At 32.5% G+C, this 19,784-nt stretch overlaps 1 protein-coding gene across 1 annotated transcript in view; it reads right to left on the reverse strand.

Moving 5' to 3' along the window:
• Window positions 1-11,279: 11,279 nt before the first annotated feature.
• Window positions 11,280-19,784, reverse strand: part of LOC119578050 (leucine-rich repeat protein soc-2 homolog) — a 95,728-nt gene continuing 87,223 nt past the window's right edge. Inside the window, exons 4-8 of the mRNA XM_037925773.1 lie at window positions 14,397-14,504; window positions 13,844-14,093; window positions 12,389-12,618; window positions 11,915-12,227; window positions 11,280-11,404 (exon numbers count right to left, since the gene is read on the reverse strand). Coding sequence (XP_037781701.1) covers window positions 11,351-11,404; window positions 11,915-12,227; window positions 12,389-12,618; window positions 13,844-14,093; window positions 14,397-14,504 — 955 coding nt within the window. The 3' untranslated portion in view covers window positions 11,280-11,350. The remainder of the gene's footprint in view (window positions 11,405-11,914; window positions 12,228-12,388; window positions 12,619-13,843; window positions 14,094-14,396; window positions 14,505-19,784) is intronic.

Consider the following 19,784-nt stretch of genomic DNA (forward strand, 5'->3'; position numbering starts at 1 on the left):
ACCTTGTTTGTGCAAACCTTGGTTATGGCAGCAGTGATGGGTCTTCCATGGTCTACAGCCCTTTTGTTCCCACTTGATATTTTTGGTTTTTCTGGTATCGTCGTTGATCCATCTATATAATAAGTTTCTTTGTGGGCGCTGCCTTGAAAACCCCAAAATAGAAAGGGTGGGGTAAGTTTAAAATTATTTTATATATATATATATATATATATTATTTTATATATATATTATAATATATTAAAATATATTGTGGGTGTGGTGTGTGTGTGTGTGTGTGTGGGGTTTTGGTGTTTGTGTGTGTGTGTGTGTGTGGTGTGGTGGTGTGTGTGGGTGTGTTGTGTGCGGTGTGGCGTTGTGTGTGGTTTGCATGTTGTGTGCATGTGTGTGTGCAGGGGGTGTGTGCAGTGGTGTGCATGTGTGTGTGGTGTGTGTGTGTGTGTGTGTGTGTGTGTGTTGTGTGTGTGTGTGTGTGTGTGTGTGTTTATATATATAATATATATTAAAACAAATATATATATATATATATATATATATACACACAATGTTATATTTATATATATATTTCGATATACATAAAAAAAGGAACAACAACAACAACACCACACAACATAAGTAATCCCATAACTATACATGAGGAAAAAAAAAAATCTAAAAAAAACGGGAAATCAACCAAAATTTAAAACCCTAAACACAAAAACTCCTTCTGAAAAATGCAGAACCTCAGCCATGGACATGATCAAAGAGCACAAAACTAGATGTTTGCATAACCAGAATTAAAACAACACATACAAGACTGAACCAGCACCTACACAAAGTAAAAAACAGTAAATGACTCATTTTTAGAAGGGCACAACCAAAAAGAAAAAAGAACAGATGGGAAAGGCCGAAAAAAATCAAAAAACAAACCCAAAAAAAAATAATATTAATATATATAATTAAAATAAAATATTAAAAAACAAAACATAAAATATAATAATAAAATAAAATATATTTTAAATATAAATATAATTATATATTTGGGGTAATAATATATAAATTTTAAATAAATATAATATATAATTTAAAATAAATTTTAATTATTAATTAAAATATATAAAAATAATATATAAATTTATATAATATAAATATATATTAATAAAATTTTAAAAAATTTTTTTAAAATATACATAAAAATAACTATAACATTATACATATATACAAAAAATATATAAAACAAACCCACACACACCAACACACAACACAAAAATATATATATATATATATTAAATAATAATTTATAATATAATATTTTGTATTTTTAAAATATATTAAAATATATAATATAATATATGTATAAAATATAATAATACAAAATTACAATAACTAAACAACACACACAACACACCACACACAACACACACCACATTAATATATATATTATAATAATAAATATAATTTTATATATATATATATAATATGTAATTTTATATTTTAAAATAATAATATATTATATAAATATATATTTGAAATTATAATATTTTATATATATATATATTATATATTATGTATATATTTTATAATATATATATATTATATATATATTTTAATAACTATTATATACTACATATATTAAATATAATATATAATATATATATATAATATTATATTATACTATATATATACTATTATATACTATATACCTATATCATTATAAAATATATACATATTACTACTTATACTACATACACACACACACAACACACACACCACACACACACACCAACACACATTTATAAAAATAAAATATTATAATATAAAATATATATATATTTTATATTATATATATATGTGTGGGGTGTGGTGTGTGTGTGTGATGTGTTGGTGTGTGTTTTGTATGTATTATGTATTATATATGTAATATTAATAGTTTATGTATATATGAAATATATATGTTAATAATGATATATATATATATATATATATAAAATATAAAATAAATTATATTTAATATATTTAGTATATATATATTATATAATAATAAAATATTATATATATATATATATATATATATATATATATAATATGTATGTTATATGTAGATATATGTATATTATATAAAATATAATTTATATATATATATATATATATATATATATATATATACATATAATATATTATATAATATATTATATATAAGATTATATTATTTATTATGTGTGTGTGTGTATGTGTTGTGTGTGTGTGGTGTTATGTATATATGTATATATGTATATATGTATATATATATAATTTAACATAAAATAATATATTATATTATATATAATTATATAATACAATAATATATATAATATTTTATATTATAAATATATATATATATATAAAATATGTGTGTGGTGTGTGTGTGTGGGTGTTGTGTGTATGTTATATGTATGTAATATGTTATATTATATATGAATATGTATATATGTATATAGTATATATGTTTTATATATATAATATATTATAATATATATAAATATAATATATATATATAATTTTATTAATTTTAAATGTAGTAATATTTTTTATATAATATATATAAATATTTATTTATATCATATATATATAATATATATATATATAGTATGGTTAGTAGGTATTAGTATAATTATATATATATTTTAATATATATTAAATATATATATATATATATATATTATATATATATATATATATATATATATATATATATATGTTATGAAATTTTATATATATAATAATATATATTATATATATATATATTTATATATATTGGTTGTTTATTTTGATTCTTTTCAGGCCTTCCATCTGTGTTCTATGTTTTCTTCTTGGTTGTGACACTATCTACAAAATGAGTCATTTACTGTTTTTTACTTTGTGTAGGTGCTGGTTCAGTCTTGTATGTGTTGTTTTAATTCTGGTTTATGCAAACTCAGTTTTTGGCTCTTTGTCATGCCCTGGCGAGGTTCTGCGCATTTTTCAGAAGGTAGCTTTTTGTGTTTAGGATTGAATTTAGGTTGATTTCCAGTTTCTTAGATTTTTTTTTTTCCTCATGTATAGTTATGGGATTACTTATGTTGTGTGGTGTTGTTGTTGTTGTTCCTTTTTTTATGTATATCGAAATATATATATAAATATGAACATATGGTGATATATATATATATATATATATATATTAATATATATGTGGTGTGTGTGTGGGGGTGTGGGGGGTGGTGTGTGTGTGTGTGTGTGTGTGGTGGTGTGTGTGGTGTGGTGTGTGTGTGTATAAATATTTTTTTTATAGAAAATAATATAAATATTTAAATATATTAATAAAAATATTATATATATATTAATTATAAACACAACACACACACACCACACCCACCACACACACCACACACACAACACACACACACACACATGCACACACCGCACACACAATGCACACCACATGCCACACACATGCACACACACCCACCAGCACACACACGCCACACACCACACACACACACACACAACACACACACCCCCACACACACCAAAAACAACACACACACACACACACACACAACACAAAACACACATATATATATAATATAATATATTTATATTATATATTATAATATATATTATTATATATATATAATAATCTTACCCCCCCTTTTTTTCTTTCAGGGTTTTTCAAGGCGCCGCCCACAAAGAAACTTTTTAAAGATGGTTTAACGACGATACCAAAAAATCCAAAAAATCAATGTGGGAACAAAGGGCATGTAACCAGGGAAAGACCACACTCCTGCTGCCATAACCAAGGTCTTGCACAAAAAAGGGTTTTTAGCTGATTTTTCATCATATAATCAAATTTCAGAGCACCAGAGGAAAAGGCAAAGGAATTACAATTAACACAGCTCAGTTTTATACTCTCAATGACAAGGTTTGTAAATATAAAATAGTTTTATGTTTTATGTTTTATTGTGCCTCTTTTTTCTTACGTACCTGTAATGGTTACTGGTTAAATTTGTGTAAATGTAGTGTATAAAGAAAAATTGTTCACTTCTTTTGAAATAAAAGTCTCTACTTCAAAATTCAGTTTTTTACTTCACTCACAAAACATATTTTTTGTTTGACATATATTTCCATTAGGTGTCATTTGAATACACAGGGCAGACTAAGTAATGAAAAAATGTGAAAATGCAACAGTAAGAGGACAGAGATGTGATACTCTTTTTCATTCCAGACATTTGCACACACCGATTGCCAGGCCAGCAACTATGGAAAAACATATTTCAGGAATTCACAGATGGATGGAGCAAATTTTAGTAGTTCGCAAATGATGGACAGATGCCCCAGACCGAGAGCATCTTTTTTTAGCAAAACAATGGGAGTAGAGAGAATTTTTTTTATGTTAACAAGGTCTAGTAGACGAGGATGTATTAGAATTGGGCGAGCTTGAGGTTCGGATTATTTGGGGTGATTATGGATTTGATGGGCAAAAAGCCCTTTCATCATTGGCTCTGCCCTTCTACTTGAGAGGAAGAGGACAATGAACTGGGTGAGCAGAGTATACACGATATCAGAGCCCTAGATGAGTATATCCCGAGTCCACTCGGGATCTTATTTCCCCCTTTCTGCTACCCATTGAAAACTTTTCAGTGTCCCGGGTTCGGGTTCATTGTCTTTGGGCACACTCAAAAAAGGCATTATGAAAAAAGGTGCGAGGCAGAGTTATTGGGCTTCGACCGTCAAATTTAAAAACCACTGTCAGAAACACCCGGGTGAGTTGTAGGATGATTAAAGGGGGAGAATTTCTTTTTAAAATACTTTCATTCATATTCAGATTTCAGAATATTTCTTTAGCAGGCATATTCAGGCAAAATTTTATTTTTTAAAATTATTTTTTATATTTATATATTAAATGATTTTTTCATATTCTTTTTTTTATGGTTGGCTTTGCGTACCCTTTTTTTAAAAATTTGAATCTTTAAACCCCCTTAATACTTTACCCTTTAATTCTCCCTTTTGGCAAACTTATCATATAAAAAACATTTTTTTTTTATCTTGTTATGGGTCAAATTTTTAAAAATTTCTGCTGCCATGAAAATGGAAATAAAAAGGGGGGGGGAAAAGAGGGGCGAGAAGGAGATATACAAACAGAGATCGGTGGATATCTATAGGAGGGGGGATAAAGGGGGAAAGTGAGGAGACAAGCCTCTATTTTTTTATAAAAGGGCCCCTTAAGGTTTAAGGTTCATCATCATCCATAAAGGGGGCTAACGCCGACGGGGGGCCATGCCGCACCACCCTTCGCTTAGCCAGAGGACCCCTCGAGGCGAGTCTCCAGGCAGGCCACGGCCCATCCTATTTTTCCTCACGCAGGTTTTGTCGAGCTCCCCAAGCCATGATCTCCTAGGACTCCCACAGGTCTCCTCCACCCGGGGTTGTCTCGCAGAGAGAAAAAAACCTGGTGGGAAAGGGTCGTCCTAGGGAGGCGAGCTAGGTGGCCATATAGCCTGATTTTGGCGTCCCGGATTATGCAAGAACGGGTCCCATGCCAGTCCAGGGTTTAAACCCCCGGGTTTGGGACACGTGGTCCTCCCAACTGTCCCCCCTGATTGGGCCGAAGGGCTTGTTAAAAAAAGGATCAAGGCGAACCCCAAGGACTGGATAGCGTCCGGGTTTTCGTTTCCATAGAGCAAAACTGGAAGTATAAAGGGCCCTGAAAAACCCGCAGCTTGGTCCTTCTGCATGGGTACCGACTCTAAAACGCTCTTGTTGATCAGTTCATGGCTCCGTTCCCAGCCCCAATCCGCTACTGACTCCGGGTCTGACAACCCAAGATATGGACTCGCTACCAAGGTATGTAAAACTTTCTGTGACTTCAACTCCTCGCCGCAAGCTGGTCGACTGAAGGGTTTCCCCAAACGGCCCCCCAAACCCTGAATCTTGGTCTTGGTCCAGGAGACCTCTGGGCCCTGGGGCTTCGCCTCATTGCAAATCATAAAGAGCCGCCAAAGTGACCCCAAAGGATCAGATAGGATGGAACATCGTCGGCAAAGTCAAGGTCCGAACCTTTAAATTGCCTAGTGTTGCTCCGCACTGATTTTGGCTAGTATCGCCCATTATCCAGTCCATAAAAGTTTGAAAGTGTGGGTGAAAGGACACACCCTTCCCTCACCCCTGAATTTAACAGGGAAAAAAGTTCGCTACCCCCACCCCCTTAAGCATTTTCAGTCCCCCAGTATAGAGGCTTGCTATCAGGCCAATAATCTGTGTCGGAATTCCCCTGAGCCTCAATCCCCCATAGCGTTTCCCCGATGCACCGAGTCAAACGCTTCTTGAGGGTCGATGTGGCGCAAGCAACCCACGCCCAAAACTCACGACGGCGTTCCAAAATTTTCCCGAACCCTAGTATACGGTCTATTGTGGACTTCCCAGGAGTAAATCCAACTGCTCCGGTCTCTGGTGCCTCAGTAGGTGGTTGCCGACCCGTTTCGAAAAATGTGGGGCGAAAACCTTTCCCTGGTATGCTGAGCAGTGAAAATGCCAGGGTAGTTTACAGTCCCTCGACCCCCTTTTCCCCCTTTCCGAGAGGGAGCCACGCCCCTCGCAGGTCAGGGGAATGGTCCCAACTGCCAAATGGCAGTCAACGTATGCAGGCCCCGAGCCATAGGTTCCCCCCAGCCTTTAGCATTTTCAGAGGAATCCTTGCCTGCAGTTTTTCCCTGCGTTTGGAATCGCCCCCTAACCTCTGTTAGGGAGGGGGGTTTTCCTCGCTGATGGGTGGGCCCGGGCACGGGCACTGAAAACATCGCTTGCATCCAAGTAACGTTGGGGGATCCCCCTGGACAACTGTTCAAAATACCCGCCCAACGTTCAGAACCCCAACATGATTGAGATGACCCGTCCCACCGCTGATCGACTGCAGCATCTGTAGGAGGGTTTGGGGTTTCAGTTTTCTCGGGGTTGGTGGGCAGGGCGAAGGTCTTTTACCAAGAAAGGGCCTTCGACCCCCTCGAAAGTTTCCTGTGACTTTCCCTTTGTCCCTTCTCAACATGTCCGAGCCCTACGCACATGGAACACCAAACTTGATTCCCATTCAGCCGAGCCTTGGACACCTTCGTGGCCTCTAATGTCTCCAGGGAGGGTATTTGCCTTGTCCTTGGGCGACGCCAATGGACTCCTGGCTGCTTCGATGTTAGGTTTGAAGGACTTCCCAGAGCAACTGGATCCGTCAGGTTGCGGGTTTCCGAGAACGGTCAGAACTGCCGTGGGAACCCAGGGCACACTCCTCCTCCCTTAGTCTGTCCAAGTGAAACACCTTGGGGGGCCACTGGGGGGACGGGGAGTTTTGAAGTGGACCCGCAGGGTACCACAGCACCTATGGTCGGGCACAGAACTCGCACTCCGGTAAATCCTGCAGTTGGGGGATCCTCCATCGCGTGCTGAAAGAAAGTGGTCGATCTCCCTCCACTTACCCTATGCTGTACAATCCAGCGATGCGAGTTGGAGCGCTGGTACCAGGGGCCAAGATCCTCATTTTTTGGGACCTAGCAAAAATCCCGGGGAAAGGGGCTTTCTCGCTGCTGGGACAGTCCCGAGCCATGGGGGCCGACGACATTCGTACCACTCGGTCACAGCCGATACCCATTGAAGCGCCGGGCAATGCGAATTTTTCGCCGGGGCAATCGTCTCCCACAGAGCCCAGTTGGGGTTTGAAAGCCTCTTTCACACGGGTTTTTTTACATCGGTAGGAGGATACAGCAAAAAGAGCATGAAGCCAAAAGCAGCTTCACTCAATGCCATGATACGCTCATCAAGGGAATTTGAGGGGTGGGGGGGGGGGGGGGGGAAAGGGGGGGGGGGGGAAGGGGTGTACCACCCCACTGAGTCGCTAAGGCTTCTCACCCTGGGGGGACCTCAATCCCCCGGGCCAACCCCAAAAAGGGGACCCAACCCCCGGACCGGTGCCCGCCCCCCCAAAAACCCAGGTTCCCCTTTCACCCCCGGGGCAGCCACCTCTCCCCCCCCAAAACCCCCCGATAAAGGGGGTCCGGGGGTTACCGCCAACCGGGGGTTTTTCCAGGGCTTTTCCCCCCCCCGCCGGGTTGGGGCCGCCGGGGGCCCCGGCGGAAAATCTGCCCCCCCCCACAGCCCCCCAGGGGCCCCGCCCCCCTTACCTGGGGGGGGGGCCACCCCCCCCCCCCACACCTTCATTTTTGGTTGGGGCCTGGGGGGAAAGGCGGAGGACCCCCCCGGCCACCCCAACCCCGGGGGGGGGGGCAATTTGGGTCCCAAACGGCCCCCAGCCGGGGGCCAAAAGCTTGGGGCCCCCCCTCCCCCCAGATTTCCACCCAATAATTACCCCCGGGGGGCCAGAGGGGTCAAATTTTGGGGGGGGACCCGGCAAGACTTTCGGAAACCCCCTTTTTTTCCCCAGGGTGGGGCTAAAGGGGGCATGAAAATTTTTAGCCCAAAACCCCCGCTTTCCACACCGCCGTGGCACCCACCCGGGGTTTCTTTCTTTTTAGGGGCAAATTGCCTGCCGCAAACCCCCGTTCCTTGGCCAAAGGGACACCAAACTTCATAGGGAGCTGTTTTCCTGGAATTGCAGGGTTTTTTAAAAAAAACTAAAAAAATTTTAGTCAAAAAAAAAACCCCCAGGGCTTAACATGGCAACAACAGGCTCCCCTTACAGAATGAGGCAAAGGGAGGGTGAGTTTAAAAAAAAGTGAGTGAAAAGGAAAACAAGTGAGTGAGTAAATAAAATGAGAAAGTGAGAGTAAAAATTAATGAGAGAGAGAGAGTAAATAAATGAGAAAAAGGGGAGTAAATAAATGAGAGAGAGATAAATAAATGAGAGAGAGAGTAAATAAATAAAAAGAGAGGAGTGAGTGGGATAGTGGGAGTGGGGGGTGAGTGAGTGAGAGGTGAGAGAGAAAGAAAAAAATAAACATGTATCTGTCTATATATGAGAAAAAAAAGTAAAACCCCAAAACCAAATATGTGTCTAATCTGTTGGAGGGGGACAACTGGTGTTTTTTCAAAGGGACAGTTCATTTGGGGGTTAAGGGGTTCAAATTTTTTATTCACTGTCTTAGTGCCTTATTTTTTGCTTAACTGTCATTGTTTTTTGTCTTATCAAGCAAACCCATGATATGTTCTGAAAAAACAGAAAAAATAAATTACTGTATACCATTACTTTTATAAATATATCCAATTTGGGGGATGCATTCCCCGTGATGGTTAGTCTAGCCCACTTTGTTATTTTATATTTTTTAATTATTTCTCTGTCAAAAGGTCTTTAAAAAGTCAGTGCACAAGCTCTTTCAGGAGAAAACTTTGGTGCTCTTTACGAGGTGTTCGCTTGGAGGCTTTTCACCCTGGGATGATCTGTGTTCTGCAGGGGCCCAGGGAGCCAATAACAGGTATTGTTCACGGGGAAACCCGTTGCTGCCATGGGGTTTTATTTGACATTGATATATTAGAAAATGACCGTTGCACATATTGGTAGATAAAAGAATGTGGACATTTTCCAAGCAAGATTCTGTTAACACAAATTTTGAGGATATGCACTTAAAATGCCCATGGTCCCTCTAAATCCCATGTAAACATACTCAAGTAAAGCTATTCACATTTTGATATATCCTTTGGAAGTTCATTTCATTACTATCCTGTGTAGAATACAAATGCCCCTCACTTCCTCTATAATCCTCTCAAATTAATCCTTCCAGGTTTGAAGCAACCATTTACCTTCTCAGTCGAAGTGAAGGAGGGCGATCTCCCCCTTTTTGACATCGAAGTACATTCAACAGCTTTTTAGTAGGACCTGGAACATAACATGCCGTGTAGACCTGCCAGAATGGTGGGGAAAAATGGCCCATGCCAGGTAAAGGAAATTTGTTTATCATGTATTTCATTTCATTATATATTCCCTTATCTATTTTATAACAAACTTAGCAAATCAAATTTTAATTATAATTTAATTAGAGTTCATTACTGTTTGTCAACACATGACTTGCATGTATGCATTTCATTGCATAAAAAAATAAATGTTGGATGTAAGAGTCAGATGAATTCTTGTATTTTAAATTATATAAAAAAAAGAAATATAGTAATATCTGCAAAAATCGGTTACAGTTTCCTCTTAAAATAACAGCTGCTATGATGGCATGTTCCTTGAAATAATTAGAAACTTGTGCACTTGATGATAGTGCCATAAAATTAATGGCATTTAAACTGTCACTTTGTTTAATCTTATATGGGGTATTCAGGCTATATATTTCATGTGATTGTTTAGAAACGAAGGGCAAATCTACCAAACTGTCCTTTATGCTTGCTTTCTAGGAGTATTTGCATCCTGGAAGTTGGATTTTAAAACCCAAAAATTTCAGCTACAATGTCTCTAAAACCCATACCAAAAGTATATACCTTTGTAGTTGTGTAGCACAAGAGATAAAATTTTGTTTGCTATCAGTGCATTTTTACTTTTTCACATATCACTTTCATTCTAAAAATGGTTTCTTGGTATTTCTCTTGCCATTTGTTTGAAATTAGCAAGGGTTCACATATAGAATAAAAAGCAATTTTCTTTCAAATCTATTCTAAGCTAGAGGAGAGGGTTGGACTATCTGAATGATAGTAGAATATTTATGCAACAATAGATAAACATGAATTAACCCTTTCCCACCGGGTGGCTGGTACATACATGCCATGGCATGCCTGGATTATATTCTAGGTTCTATACATGCCATGGTGCTCTGTGCTCGGTCCCATTTTCCAGGGGGATGTCCGATCATGCCGCATAGCTATAGTTCCGACATAATGTTCCCGGCAGCGGGGCCTGGGCCACTATGAATACAGCCTGGGAGAAAGGTCTTTTGTATCAGAAAACCACCCGGTGACATTGGGTTAAAAAGAAAAGAAAAGAAAAGAAAAAAACAAGAAGAGTAAGGGTTAGAGCACAAAGGAGAGGGATATGATAATCATGGTGAGAGAAAAAGGAGGGGGCTAAGGATAATATAAAAAGGAGGAGAATATGAATAGTATTATATAAAGGAAAAAGGAACTGCCCCAGTATTCTATGTCTTTTATAACTTTGATCTACATATATCCGAGTGTAAGGGGGGGGGGGCAGTTCACATTAACCTCCCCATATTCAGAAGCATGCTTACCACATTGCCAGTTGTACTGTTTAGTTTCAAAGCAAATGCTGCAAACTATCCACTTTGAAAATTCTAATATTCTAATCTCAAATTCAATTACCTTCATAAGTGATAATAAGGAAAACATTGCATACTTACCCTGAGATTATTGTTTGACAAAATAAGAACTTCTAAGCTCTGTAGACAAGATATATCATCTGGAACTTTTGTCAAATGATTCGTACCCAAGTTAAGTTCCACCATGTTCTGCCAAGACCCAATATCTGAAAAGAATACAGAAATACTTCATTCCTTCATACTAAAAATGAAATATCAAAATCCTCAAATGTTGCATTGCATACAAAAAATTTTCAATGAAATGCACTACATAAAATAAAGCAAAAAATTGCATTGCGCAAAGCCACAGTCACACTATTCCTTTATACCAGCCATTACCAGTACCCTATATACATTCTAGTCCTGTGATATCAAAGCAGCGCTGACTGGATAAAAGTCATGCTTTTTTCCTTAATGCACTGTTTTGATGCCCTCAGAAGGGCAAAGAAGAAAAGGAAGCACAAAAATGATTGTGGATTAAGTACTGGTTTGACAGGAAAGACTGGTGATTATTTTTGTTGTTGTTGTTGCTCCACATGTCAAAATTAGAAAATATTTACTATGATGACAAATTGCTTTGACCATAATATACCACTAATCAAGCAAGTAAAAATGTTCCTTGAGTAGCCTATCTCTAAAAGTAAACTACTGGCCCTGTAACACAAATGACAAAATACCAAGTGGGAGTGATTGAAGCCCATTTGTAGTTTCATTTGAGCTTGGTGATGTGCCCTGATCGAGAATATGCCGTTGTGATTCCTGTCCACCTGATTGTGCTCCAAGTTAATGGAGTGCACATTGGTGAACTGGGAAGGGCCTCCTACAGGGTAAGAGTTGAAGGCATTGCGTGACAGAGTAAGGGAAGAGAGGTTGGAGAGGGAGCTCAAGAGGCCCTCAGGAAGTTGTGAGATCTGGTTGCCCTCAACATTGAATTCGTCAAGGTGTATGCACTTGCTTAGTGATCGTGGAACAGCTGTCAACCGATTATACCTGCAATGAAATATTTTATTAGTGACTTTATGTAGCCTAATAAAAATTTTAAAGAAGTTTATATCACATTTGTTGATATCAACATCAATCCTAATGACAAAATCAACAATAGTACTACGGTTCTGAATATATAACTACGTAAGTTTCAGGATAAAACTTACTTGAGACCCAAGCAGGTAAGATTTCTCAGATAGCCAATGCTTTGTGGTAGGTCAAGGAGCTCGTTGTGTTGCAGGTGAAGGGTCTGCAGGCACATACAATTACCAATCTCTTCTGACAGGTGCTCCAAGTGATTGTGGGCTACGTCCAGCGTTGCCAAACCTGTCAGCTCGCCTATGCCTGCTGGCAGTTGTCGAATTTTGTTTCCTCGTAATGATAAGGTTATTAAATTCTGTTGAGACAAAGGAAAAAAAAAAAGTTTAAAAATATAGACAATTTGGTTCTACCCTTATATACTATAAGCAATATTTATAAATGTAAAAATTAGTAATCACCATCTAATGATTATCAGAGAATAAAATATATATACTAAATAACCCACTGGATACGGTTGTGTGACAGCAATCACATCATCAAAAATTTGGGCATTAGGCTTCCGTAAGTAGCCACTCTGCTGGGTGGTGACTTGTAGGCCAGGCACAAATGAAAATGTTTTACTCTTTTTACACATAAGTGTTCTTAGCTTTTTGGCCATTTTCCAATCTCCATTATTTGCTATTTGCTTTGCATTATCCAGATGGTAATAGACTGTTTTCTTTGCAGACACTATCATCTCTCTAGGTAGTCTACAACTCAGTGCAAGAAAAATAAAACTATGTAACACTTTGTTATTTGTGTCTTTTTTTGTAATATTCAATTTTCTGTAATACAACCTGCGTTACTGGTCACAGCACCAGGAAGATGATGCTGAGCATGGAAATGGCGTCCTCACCAGAGCTGGTGCTTTTCCAGTCACAGCTCACAGACATTACATTCCACACTTGTATATCAAAGGGAATAATGCATAATAAACCTGCTAAGAGGTTTGTACACTCTTGCCATGTTGACGTCACCTGCCCTTCGAGCCAGATTTTTTCATGGCGTGATAGTCACGTCACCCAGTTCCAAGGGGTTAAGGAACTCATGAAAAGCTGAGGCATAATTTTATCATTTTTGATTGTTACCAAATCCTACAAACTTTCCAGATCAAAAACTGGTTATAGTTAATTTGCTTTAATAAGTAACATTAAGTGTTATATAAAAATATATCACATATAACAAACTTGCAGCTTCCACATCTCAGCTAATCAATACATGTCCCATTTCATATATCACTGATTACATTTATTTCTTCTGGATATGAAATCAAATAAATACTAAATACACCTGAAAATCTGTCATCCCTTCAAATGATAATTCTTTTAAATAAAATGAATATATTGATACTATCTACAAACCTATCCCCCAAAACAGCTCTCCCTTATTTTGAAAATCTTGTATTTCCATATCCAACATGAAAGAAAAGAAAAGAAAAGAAAAAAATCTACTACCATCTTAGGAATTCTCTTTTCTCCGACACCATCTCCTGGACACAAAAATTATCCCCAAAAATAAAGCACTTGTACTCGAAGACTTACTTTAAGGTTTCTGATATCTTCACCAACAACCCTGATCCTGTTGAACCTGAGATAGAGCGTGATGAGAGAAGTGAGTTTGTAAACCACATCTGGGATCTCGCATAGCTTGTTGTGACGGAGGTCCAGCACACGCAACTTCTCTAAGTTGGCCAAGGTGTCAGGGAGTGAGGTCAGGGAGTTTTCTGACAATCCAAGTGTTTGCAGGTTGACCAGACATCCTATCTCTGGGGGTAGTGTGGTAAGCTTGTTGCTGTTAGGGAAAAAAAAAAAAAAAAATACAAACTGTTAGAACAGGTAGTGTAACTGAGTCTGCATAAAGTATCTTGAATCAGTCTGATATGCTGGGGAATTTTCCTGTTACCAAGCTATATATGCTAAAAACCACTACAAGCCTCACATACACAAACACACACGGACACACAGTGAGAGAGAGAGGGAGAGAGAGAGAGAGAGAGAGAGAGAGAGAGAGAGAGAGAGAGAGAGAATTAAAATTCTGAGCAAGAGGGTAACCACACAGCTTTTCCCTACCATCTCTTCCTCATTCACTTCTTACCTGTACAGGTAAAACTCCACAAGGTGTGTGAGATTGTGTACTGAAGAAGGGATCTGGCTGATGCTAGAGTTGCTAAGGTCCAACCGCAGGGCGCCATCATCTTTGCATCTGGAAGAATGATTTCCTAAATCAATTATGGATGTATATATGTACTGGTGCAGTATATACTGCATGTCGGTGTGTATGTGCAGCTGTGTCTACTTATACATACATAGATACATATATATATATATATATATATATAATATATTATATTATAGATATTATATTATTATATAGTATTTATTATTATATATATAAGTATATATACCCATTAATATTTAGAGTACATGTTTTGCAGTCCCTGTAGTTGGGTATGTATATATATATATATATTATATATAGATATATTTATATATATATATATATATATATATATTATATATATTATTATATACATATTATTACATACTATATATATACATACATATTATTACATAAATGTAGGGAATACAAACATACATATAATATATACATACATATATAATATACATACATATATTCTATAATCATACATATATATATACACTACCGATATAATAACATTCATATCTATACATACATATATAAATTATATATAATTATATATTATTATATCTATATATTTCTATATATTCCATATATATATATATTACATATATCTATATATATACATATCTATATATAACATTTATATATATATATCATATACTAGTATATATCTACATATATATATCGATACATATATATATACTATACATATATATATAATACAGTATATATTAATATAGTATACATATAACTATATCTATATATATACATGTATATATATATCTAGTATATATTATATCTGATATGTCATATATCTAATATATATCTTATATTACATATATATATAATATAATATTACTTTATATATATATATACATAATATATATCTATCCCTATCTATCATATATACCCATATATATTCATATTAACCATATCTATATATATTATATATATCTATAATTATATCTATATGTATATTATATCTATATATTACATATATATATATAAATATCGTATATCTATCTATACATATCTCTAATATATATTCATATATATATTATATATTATATATTATCTATATATATATATATAATAGATATATACCTATATGTATATACTAGAATATATATATATATATATATATCTATATATTCCATATCTACATATATATTTATATATCTACCCTATATATCTCATCATACTCTATCTATAATATTATTCCATTATTATACTATATACATTCTATCTATATATACATATATATATATAACCCTCTATATAGTATACAGATATATATATATATATTATATATATATATGATATATATATATCTTCTACATTATTCTATATGTCTATATATCATATATATATATATATATATACTATATTATATATATATAATATATATATAGATATACTATACTATATCTAATTATATTATATATCTACCTAGTATATATAGATATATACCTATTATATAGTATATATTTATCATTATATTATACATTATATATATATACATACCTATATATATACATCTTTTACATACTATATATAATACCTATAATAGGTTTCATTAATACATATGATATCGACCCATATATATACTTAGCTACATATAATATAGACTATATGTATACATTTATACATATATATATTATATATACAAATATCTTATATTATCTAGATATATATATGTATATAATCTATATACTATATCTATATCTAAATATCACATATATCTATGGAACATATATATATATATATCTACTATAGATATATATATATATACTATATATCTATATATATATACATATATATTATATATATATATTCTTATATATAATAATAATCTATACTAGATATATCTATATATATATAGTATATATTACTAATAATATATATTCTATATCTCGCGCTATATATCTCTCTATCCATATATCTATTATATGTATTATATCTCTCATCTATCACTATTTATATATAGATCATCTATGTTAGCTATATATCTCTATATATAATGTATATATATATATATATTAATTATATGTATATCTATGTATTATATATATATATCCATATTATATATTATCACATCTATATATATCATATGGTACATATATAGATTATATATCTATATATTATATTTTATCTATATTATATCCATCATATCTATATACATCTATCGTATAGATATATATATCTATATACATTATTCATATCTATTTATACTCTCTATATATATATATTATACTCTAATCTTATATCTATATATATATACTATATTATATATATATGTATATATTATTCTTATCTGTTATATATATCTCTATATATCTATCTATATTTTACACTACTCTCCTCATCTACTCTCTATCTAGATCTATCTATATATATCTCCTAAATTATGTAATATATATATATGTATCTCTATGTCTCTAATATATATATATATTATTACTCTATTATCTCTCTATATTGTCATAGATATTATCTATACTATCTCTTCTATCTCTCATCTATATCTATATCTCTCTCAATCTAGCTCAGTATCTATATCGATCTGAATATATATCTATCTAATATATCTATATATATGTATCTATATATATGGTTCTTTTATTATCTCTATCTATATATACATATCATCTGCATCATATATACACGTCCTCTATCATCTAGGTATAACATATATACTCGTATACCTCTCATAATATCTACCTATAATATATCATACCTATCATATATATATATCACATATATATAATATGTATCTATATATATATATATCTATATCATATATATATTCTAGAATAATGTATATATATAAAATATATATAATATATATATATCTATATACATATATATATATACTATATCTATATATATATATATACTAATATCTATATATATCATCTATCGATATATATACTCTATACATATAATGTATATATATATATATAGATATAATAATACATCTATATATCATTATATATATCTCCATATCTATACTATCATAGGATATATATATACCTATATATTATAACATATATATATATACATATATATATATATAATAATATACTATATGTATCATAGATATATACATATATAAATATATACATATCATCTAGATATATACATATACTATATATATTACATATCTATATATATATATACATATATCGTAATATAATAGATATATTATACATATATAATCCATATATATATATACCATATATATAGCATATATATACCACATATATAATAACATCTATTTATATATATTATATTTACATATATATTATACTATATATTACATTATATACATATACTATAATAACATCTATATTACCAATTATATCCATATATATATACTATATATATATATATAGATCATATATATATCATATCTATATACATATATATATACATATTATATATATAATACAATATATATAATCATATATATAAGATGTATATATAGATATTATATATATATATATATATATATATATATATATCTAGGACTATAGATCATATTATATCTACTATAACATATAGATATATATATATATATATATTATATATATATATATATATATATATATATAGATATATATATTATAGATTATATATTACATATTATCGAGTATACATATATATATATATATATATATATACATATATATATATACATATATATATAATTATATGATATTATATATACATATATAATATACATATATATTACAAAAATCTACAGTTATATATAATATCATATATATTATATATTATATGTCATATCTCTATGTATATATGTATATAGTATCTGTATATATATGTCTATATATATGATGTCTAATATGTCTGTCCTCTGTATCCTCTATATATATTATATATAAATATATGTATATCTTTATATATACTAATCGTCCTCTCTATACTATATATATACTTGTATAATATCTCTCTACTATATTGTCTCTCTACATCTCTTGTCTATACTCTGTCTATCTTAGATGTCTATATCTCTCATCCTGTTATCGCTCTATAATCATGTATACTATATATATAATATCTATCTTATCTCTATACTCTCTATATATCGTGTCTCTATCTCTCCTACTGTCTCACTCTCTCTCATACTGTCTCTATCTTATAATGTACTATATGCTTATACTGTTCTATCTATTATCTCTGTTCTCTATCTATCTGTCTACTCTATCTAATATAGGATAATATATATATATATGCTATATATTCTATAGTTCTATCTCTCTTTATAGTATATCTTCTCCTATATATTATATAACAGATATATATCTCGTAATACATATCTCATCTCTATATACCAGCTACCTATATATATATATCTATCTCTGTCTATAGATCTCTATTATATATCTCTATCATTCTACATATCTATCTATACATATATAATATACTATATCATAGTACATCTATATATATAACTACTCTCAGATCAGTTTCTCTATATCTCTATAGGCACTTTTCTATCTTATATATATTCATTACATATTATAATATATCCCTATATAGATACTCTACTATATATACATATCTATATATATACATACTATATATATTACATCTATATACATATCTCATTATCATATACATTATATCTCAATTATAATCTATATATATATTATATATATATATATACTATCTATATATATATATATATTACATATATATACATATATTATCATATATATACCTTTATATACATCTCTATATTAATATATCCAATAGCTATAAATGACATATATATATGGATCTTAGATATCTAGAGCCCTTATATATATCTATATCATATACCTTATATCTCCATATCTATATATCTATTATCATATAATATATATAGCTATATATAATATGGTATATATATATGTATATCTCTATCATCTATATCCTATCTATATATCTCTATATGATCTATATATAATACGCTCTACTCATCTTCTTATCCTCTCTATATTTCGTCTATCTCTATCGCTATCTGTAGGTATCTCTATAGCTATATATCTATATCATCTATACATATATCTTATATCTAATATATATATTGTAATGTATATATCATCTACTATACTATATATCTATATTATCTATCTCTTCTTCTTCCTCTATATTTCTCTTTCTATATATATATATATATAGATATACTCTATATATAGATATATACTATATATTATCTGTATGTATAGTCTCTCTCTATCTACTCTCTTATCTCTATCTATACCTCTCATCTTCTATCTCTAGCTATCCTCTAGTTGTCTCTATCTCTCTATG

This window comes from Penaeus monodon, chromosome 10 (genome assembly GCF_015228065.2).
Source record: "Penaeus monodon isolate SGIC_2016 chromosome 10, NSTDA_Pmon_1, whole genome shotgun sequence".
NCBI classification, from domain to species: domain Eukaryota; kingdom Metazoa; phylum Arthropoda; class Malacostraca; order Decapoda; family Penaeidae; genus Penaeus; species Penaeus monodon.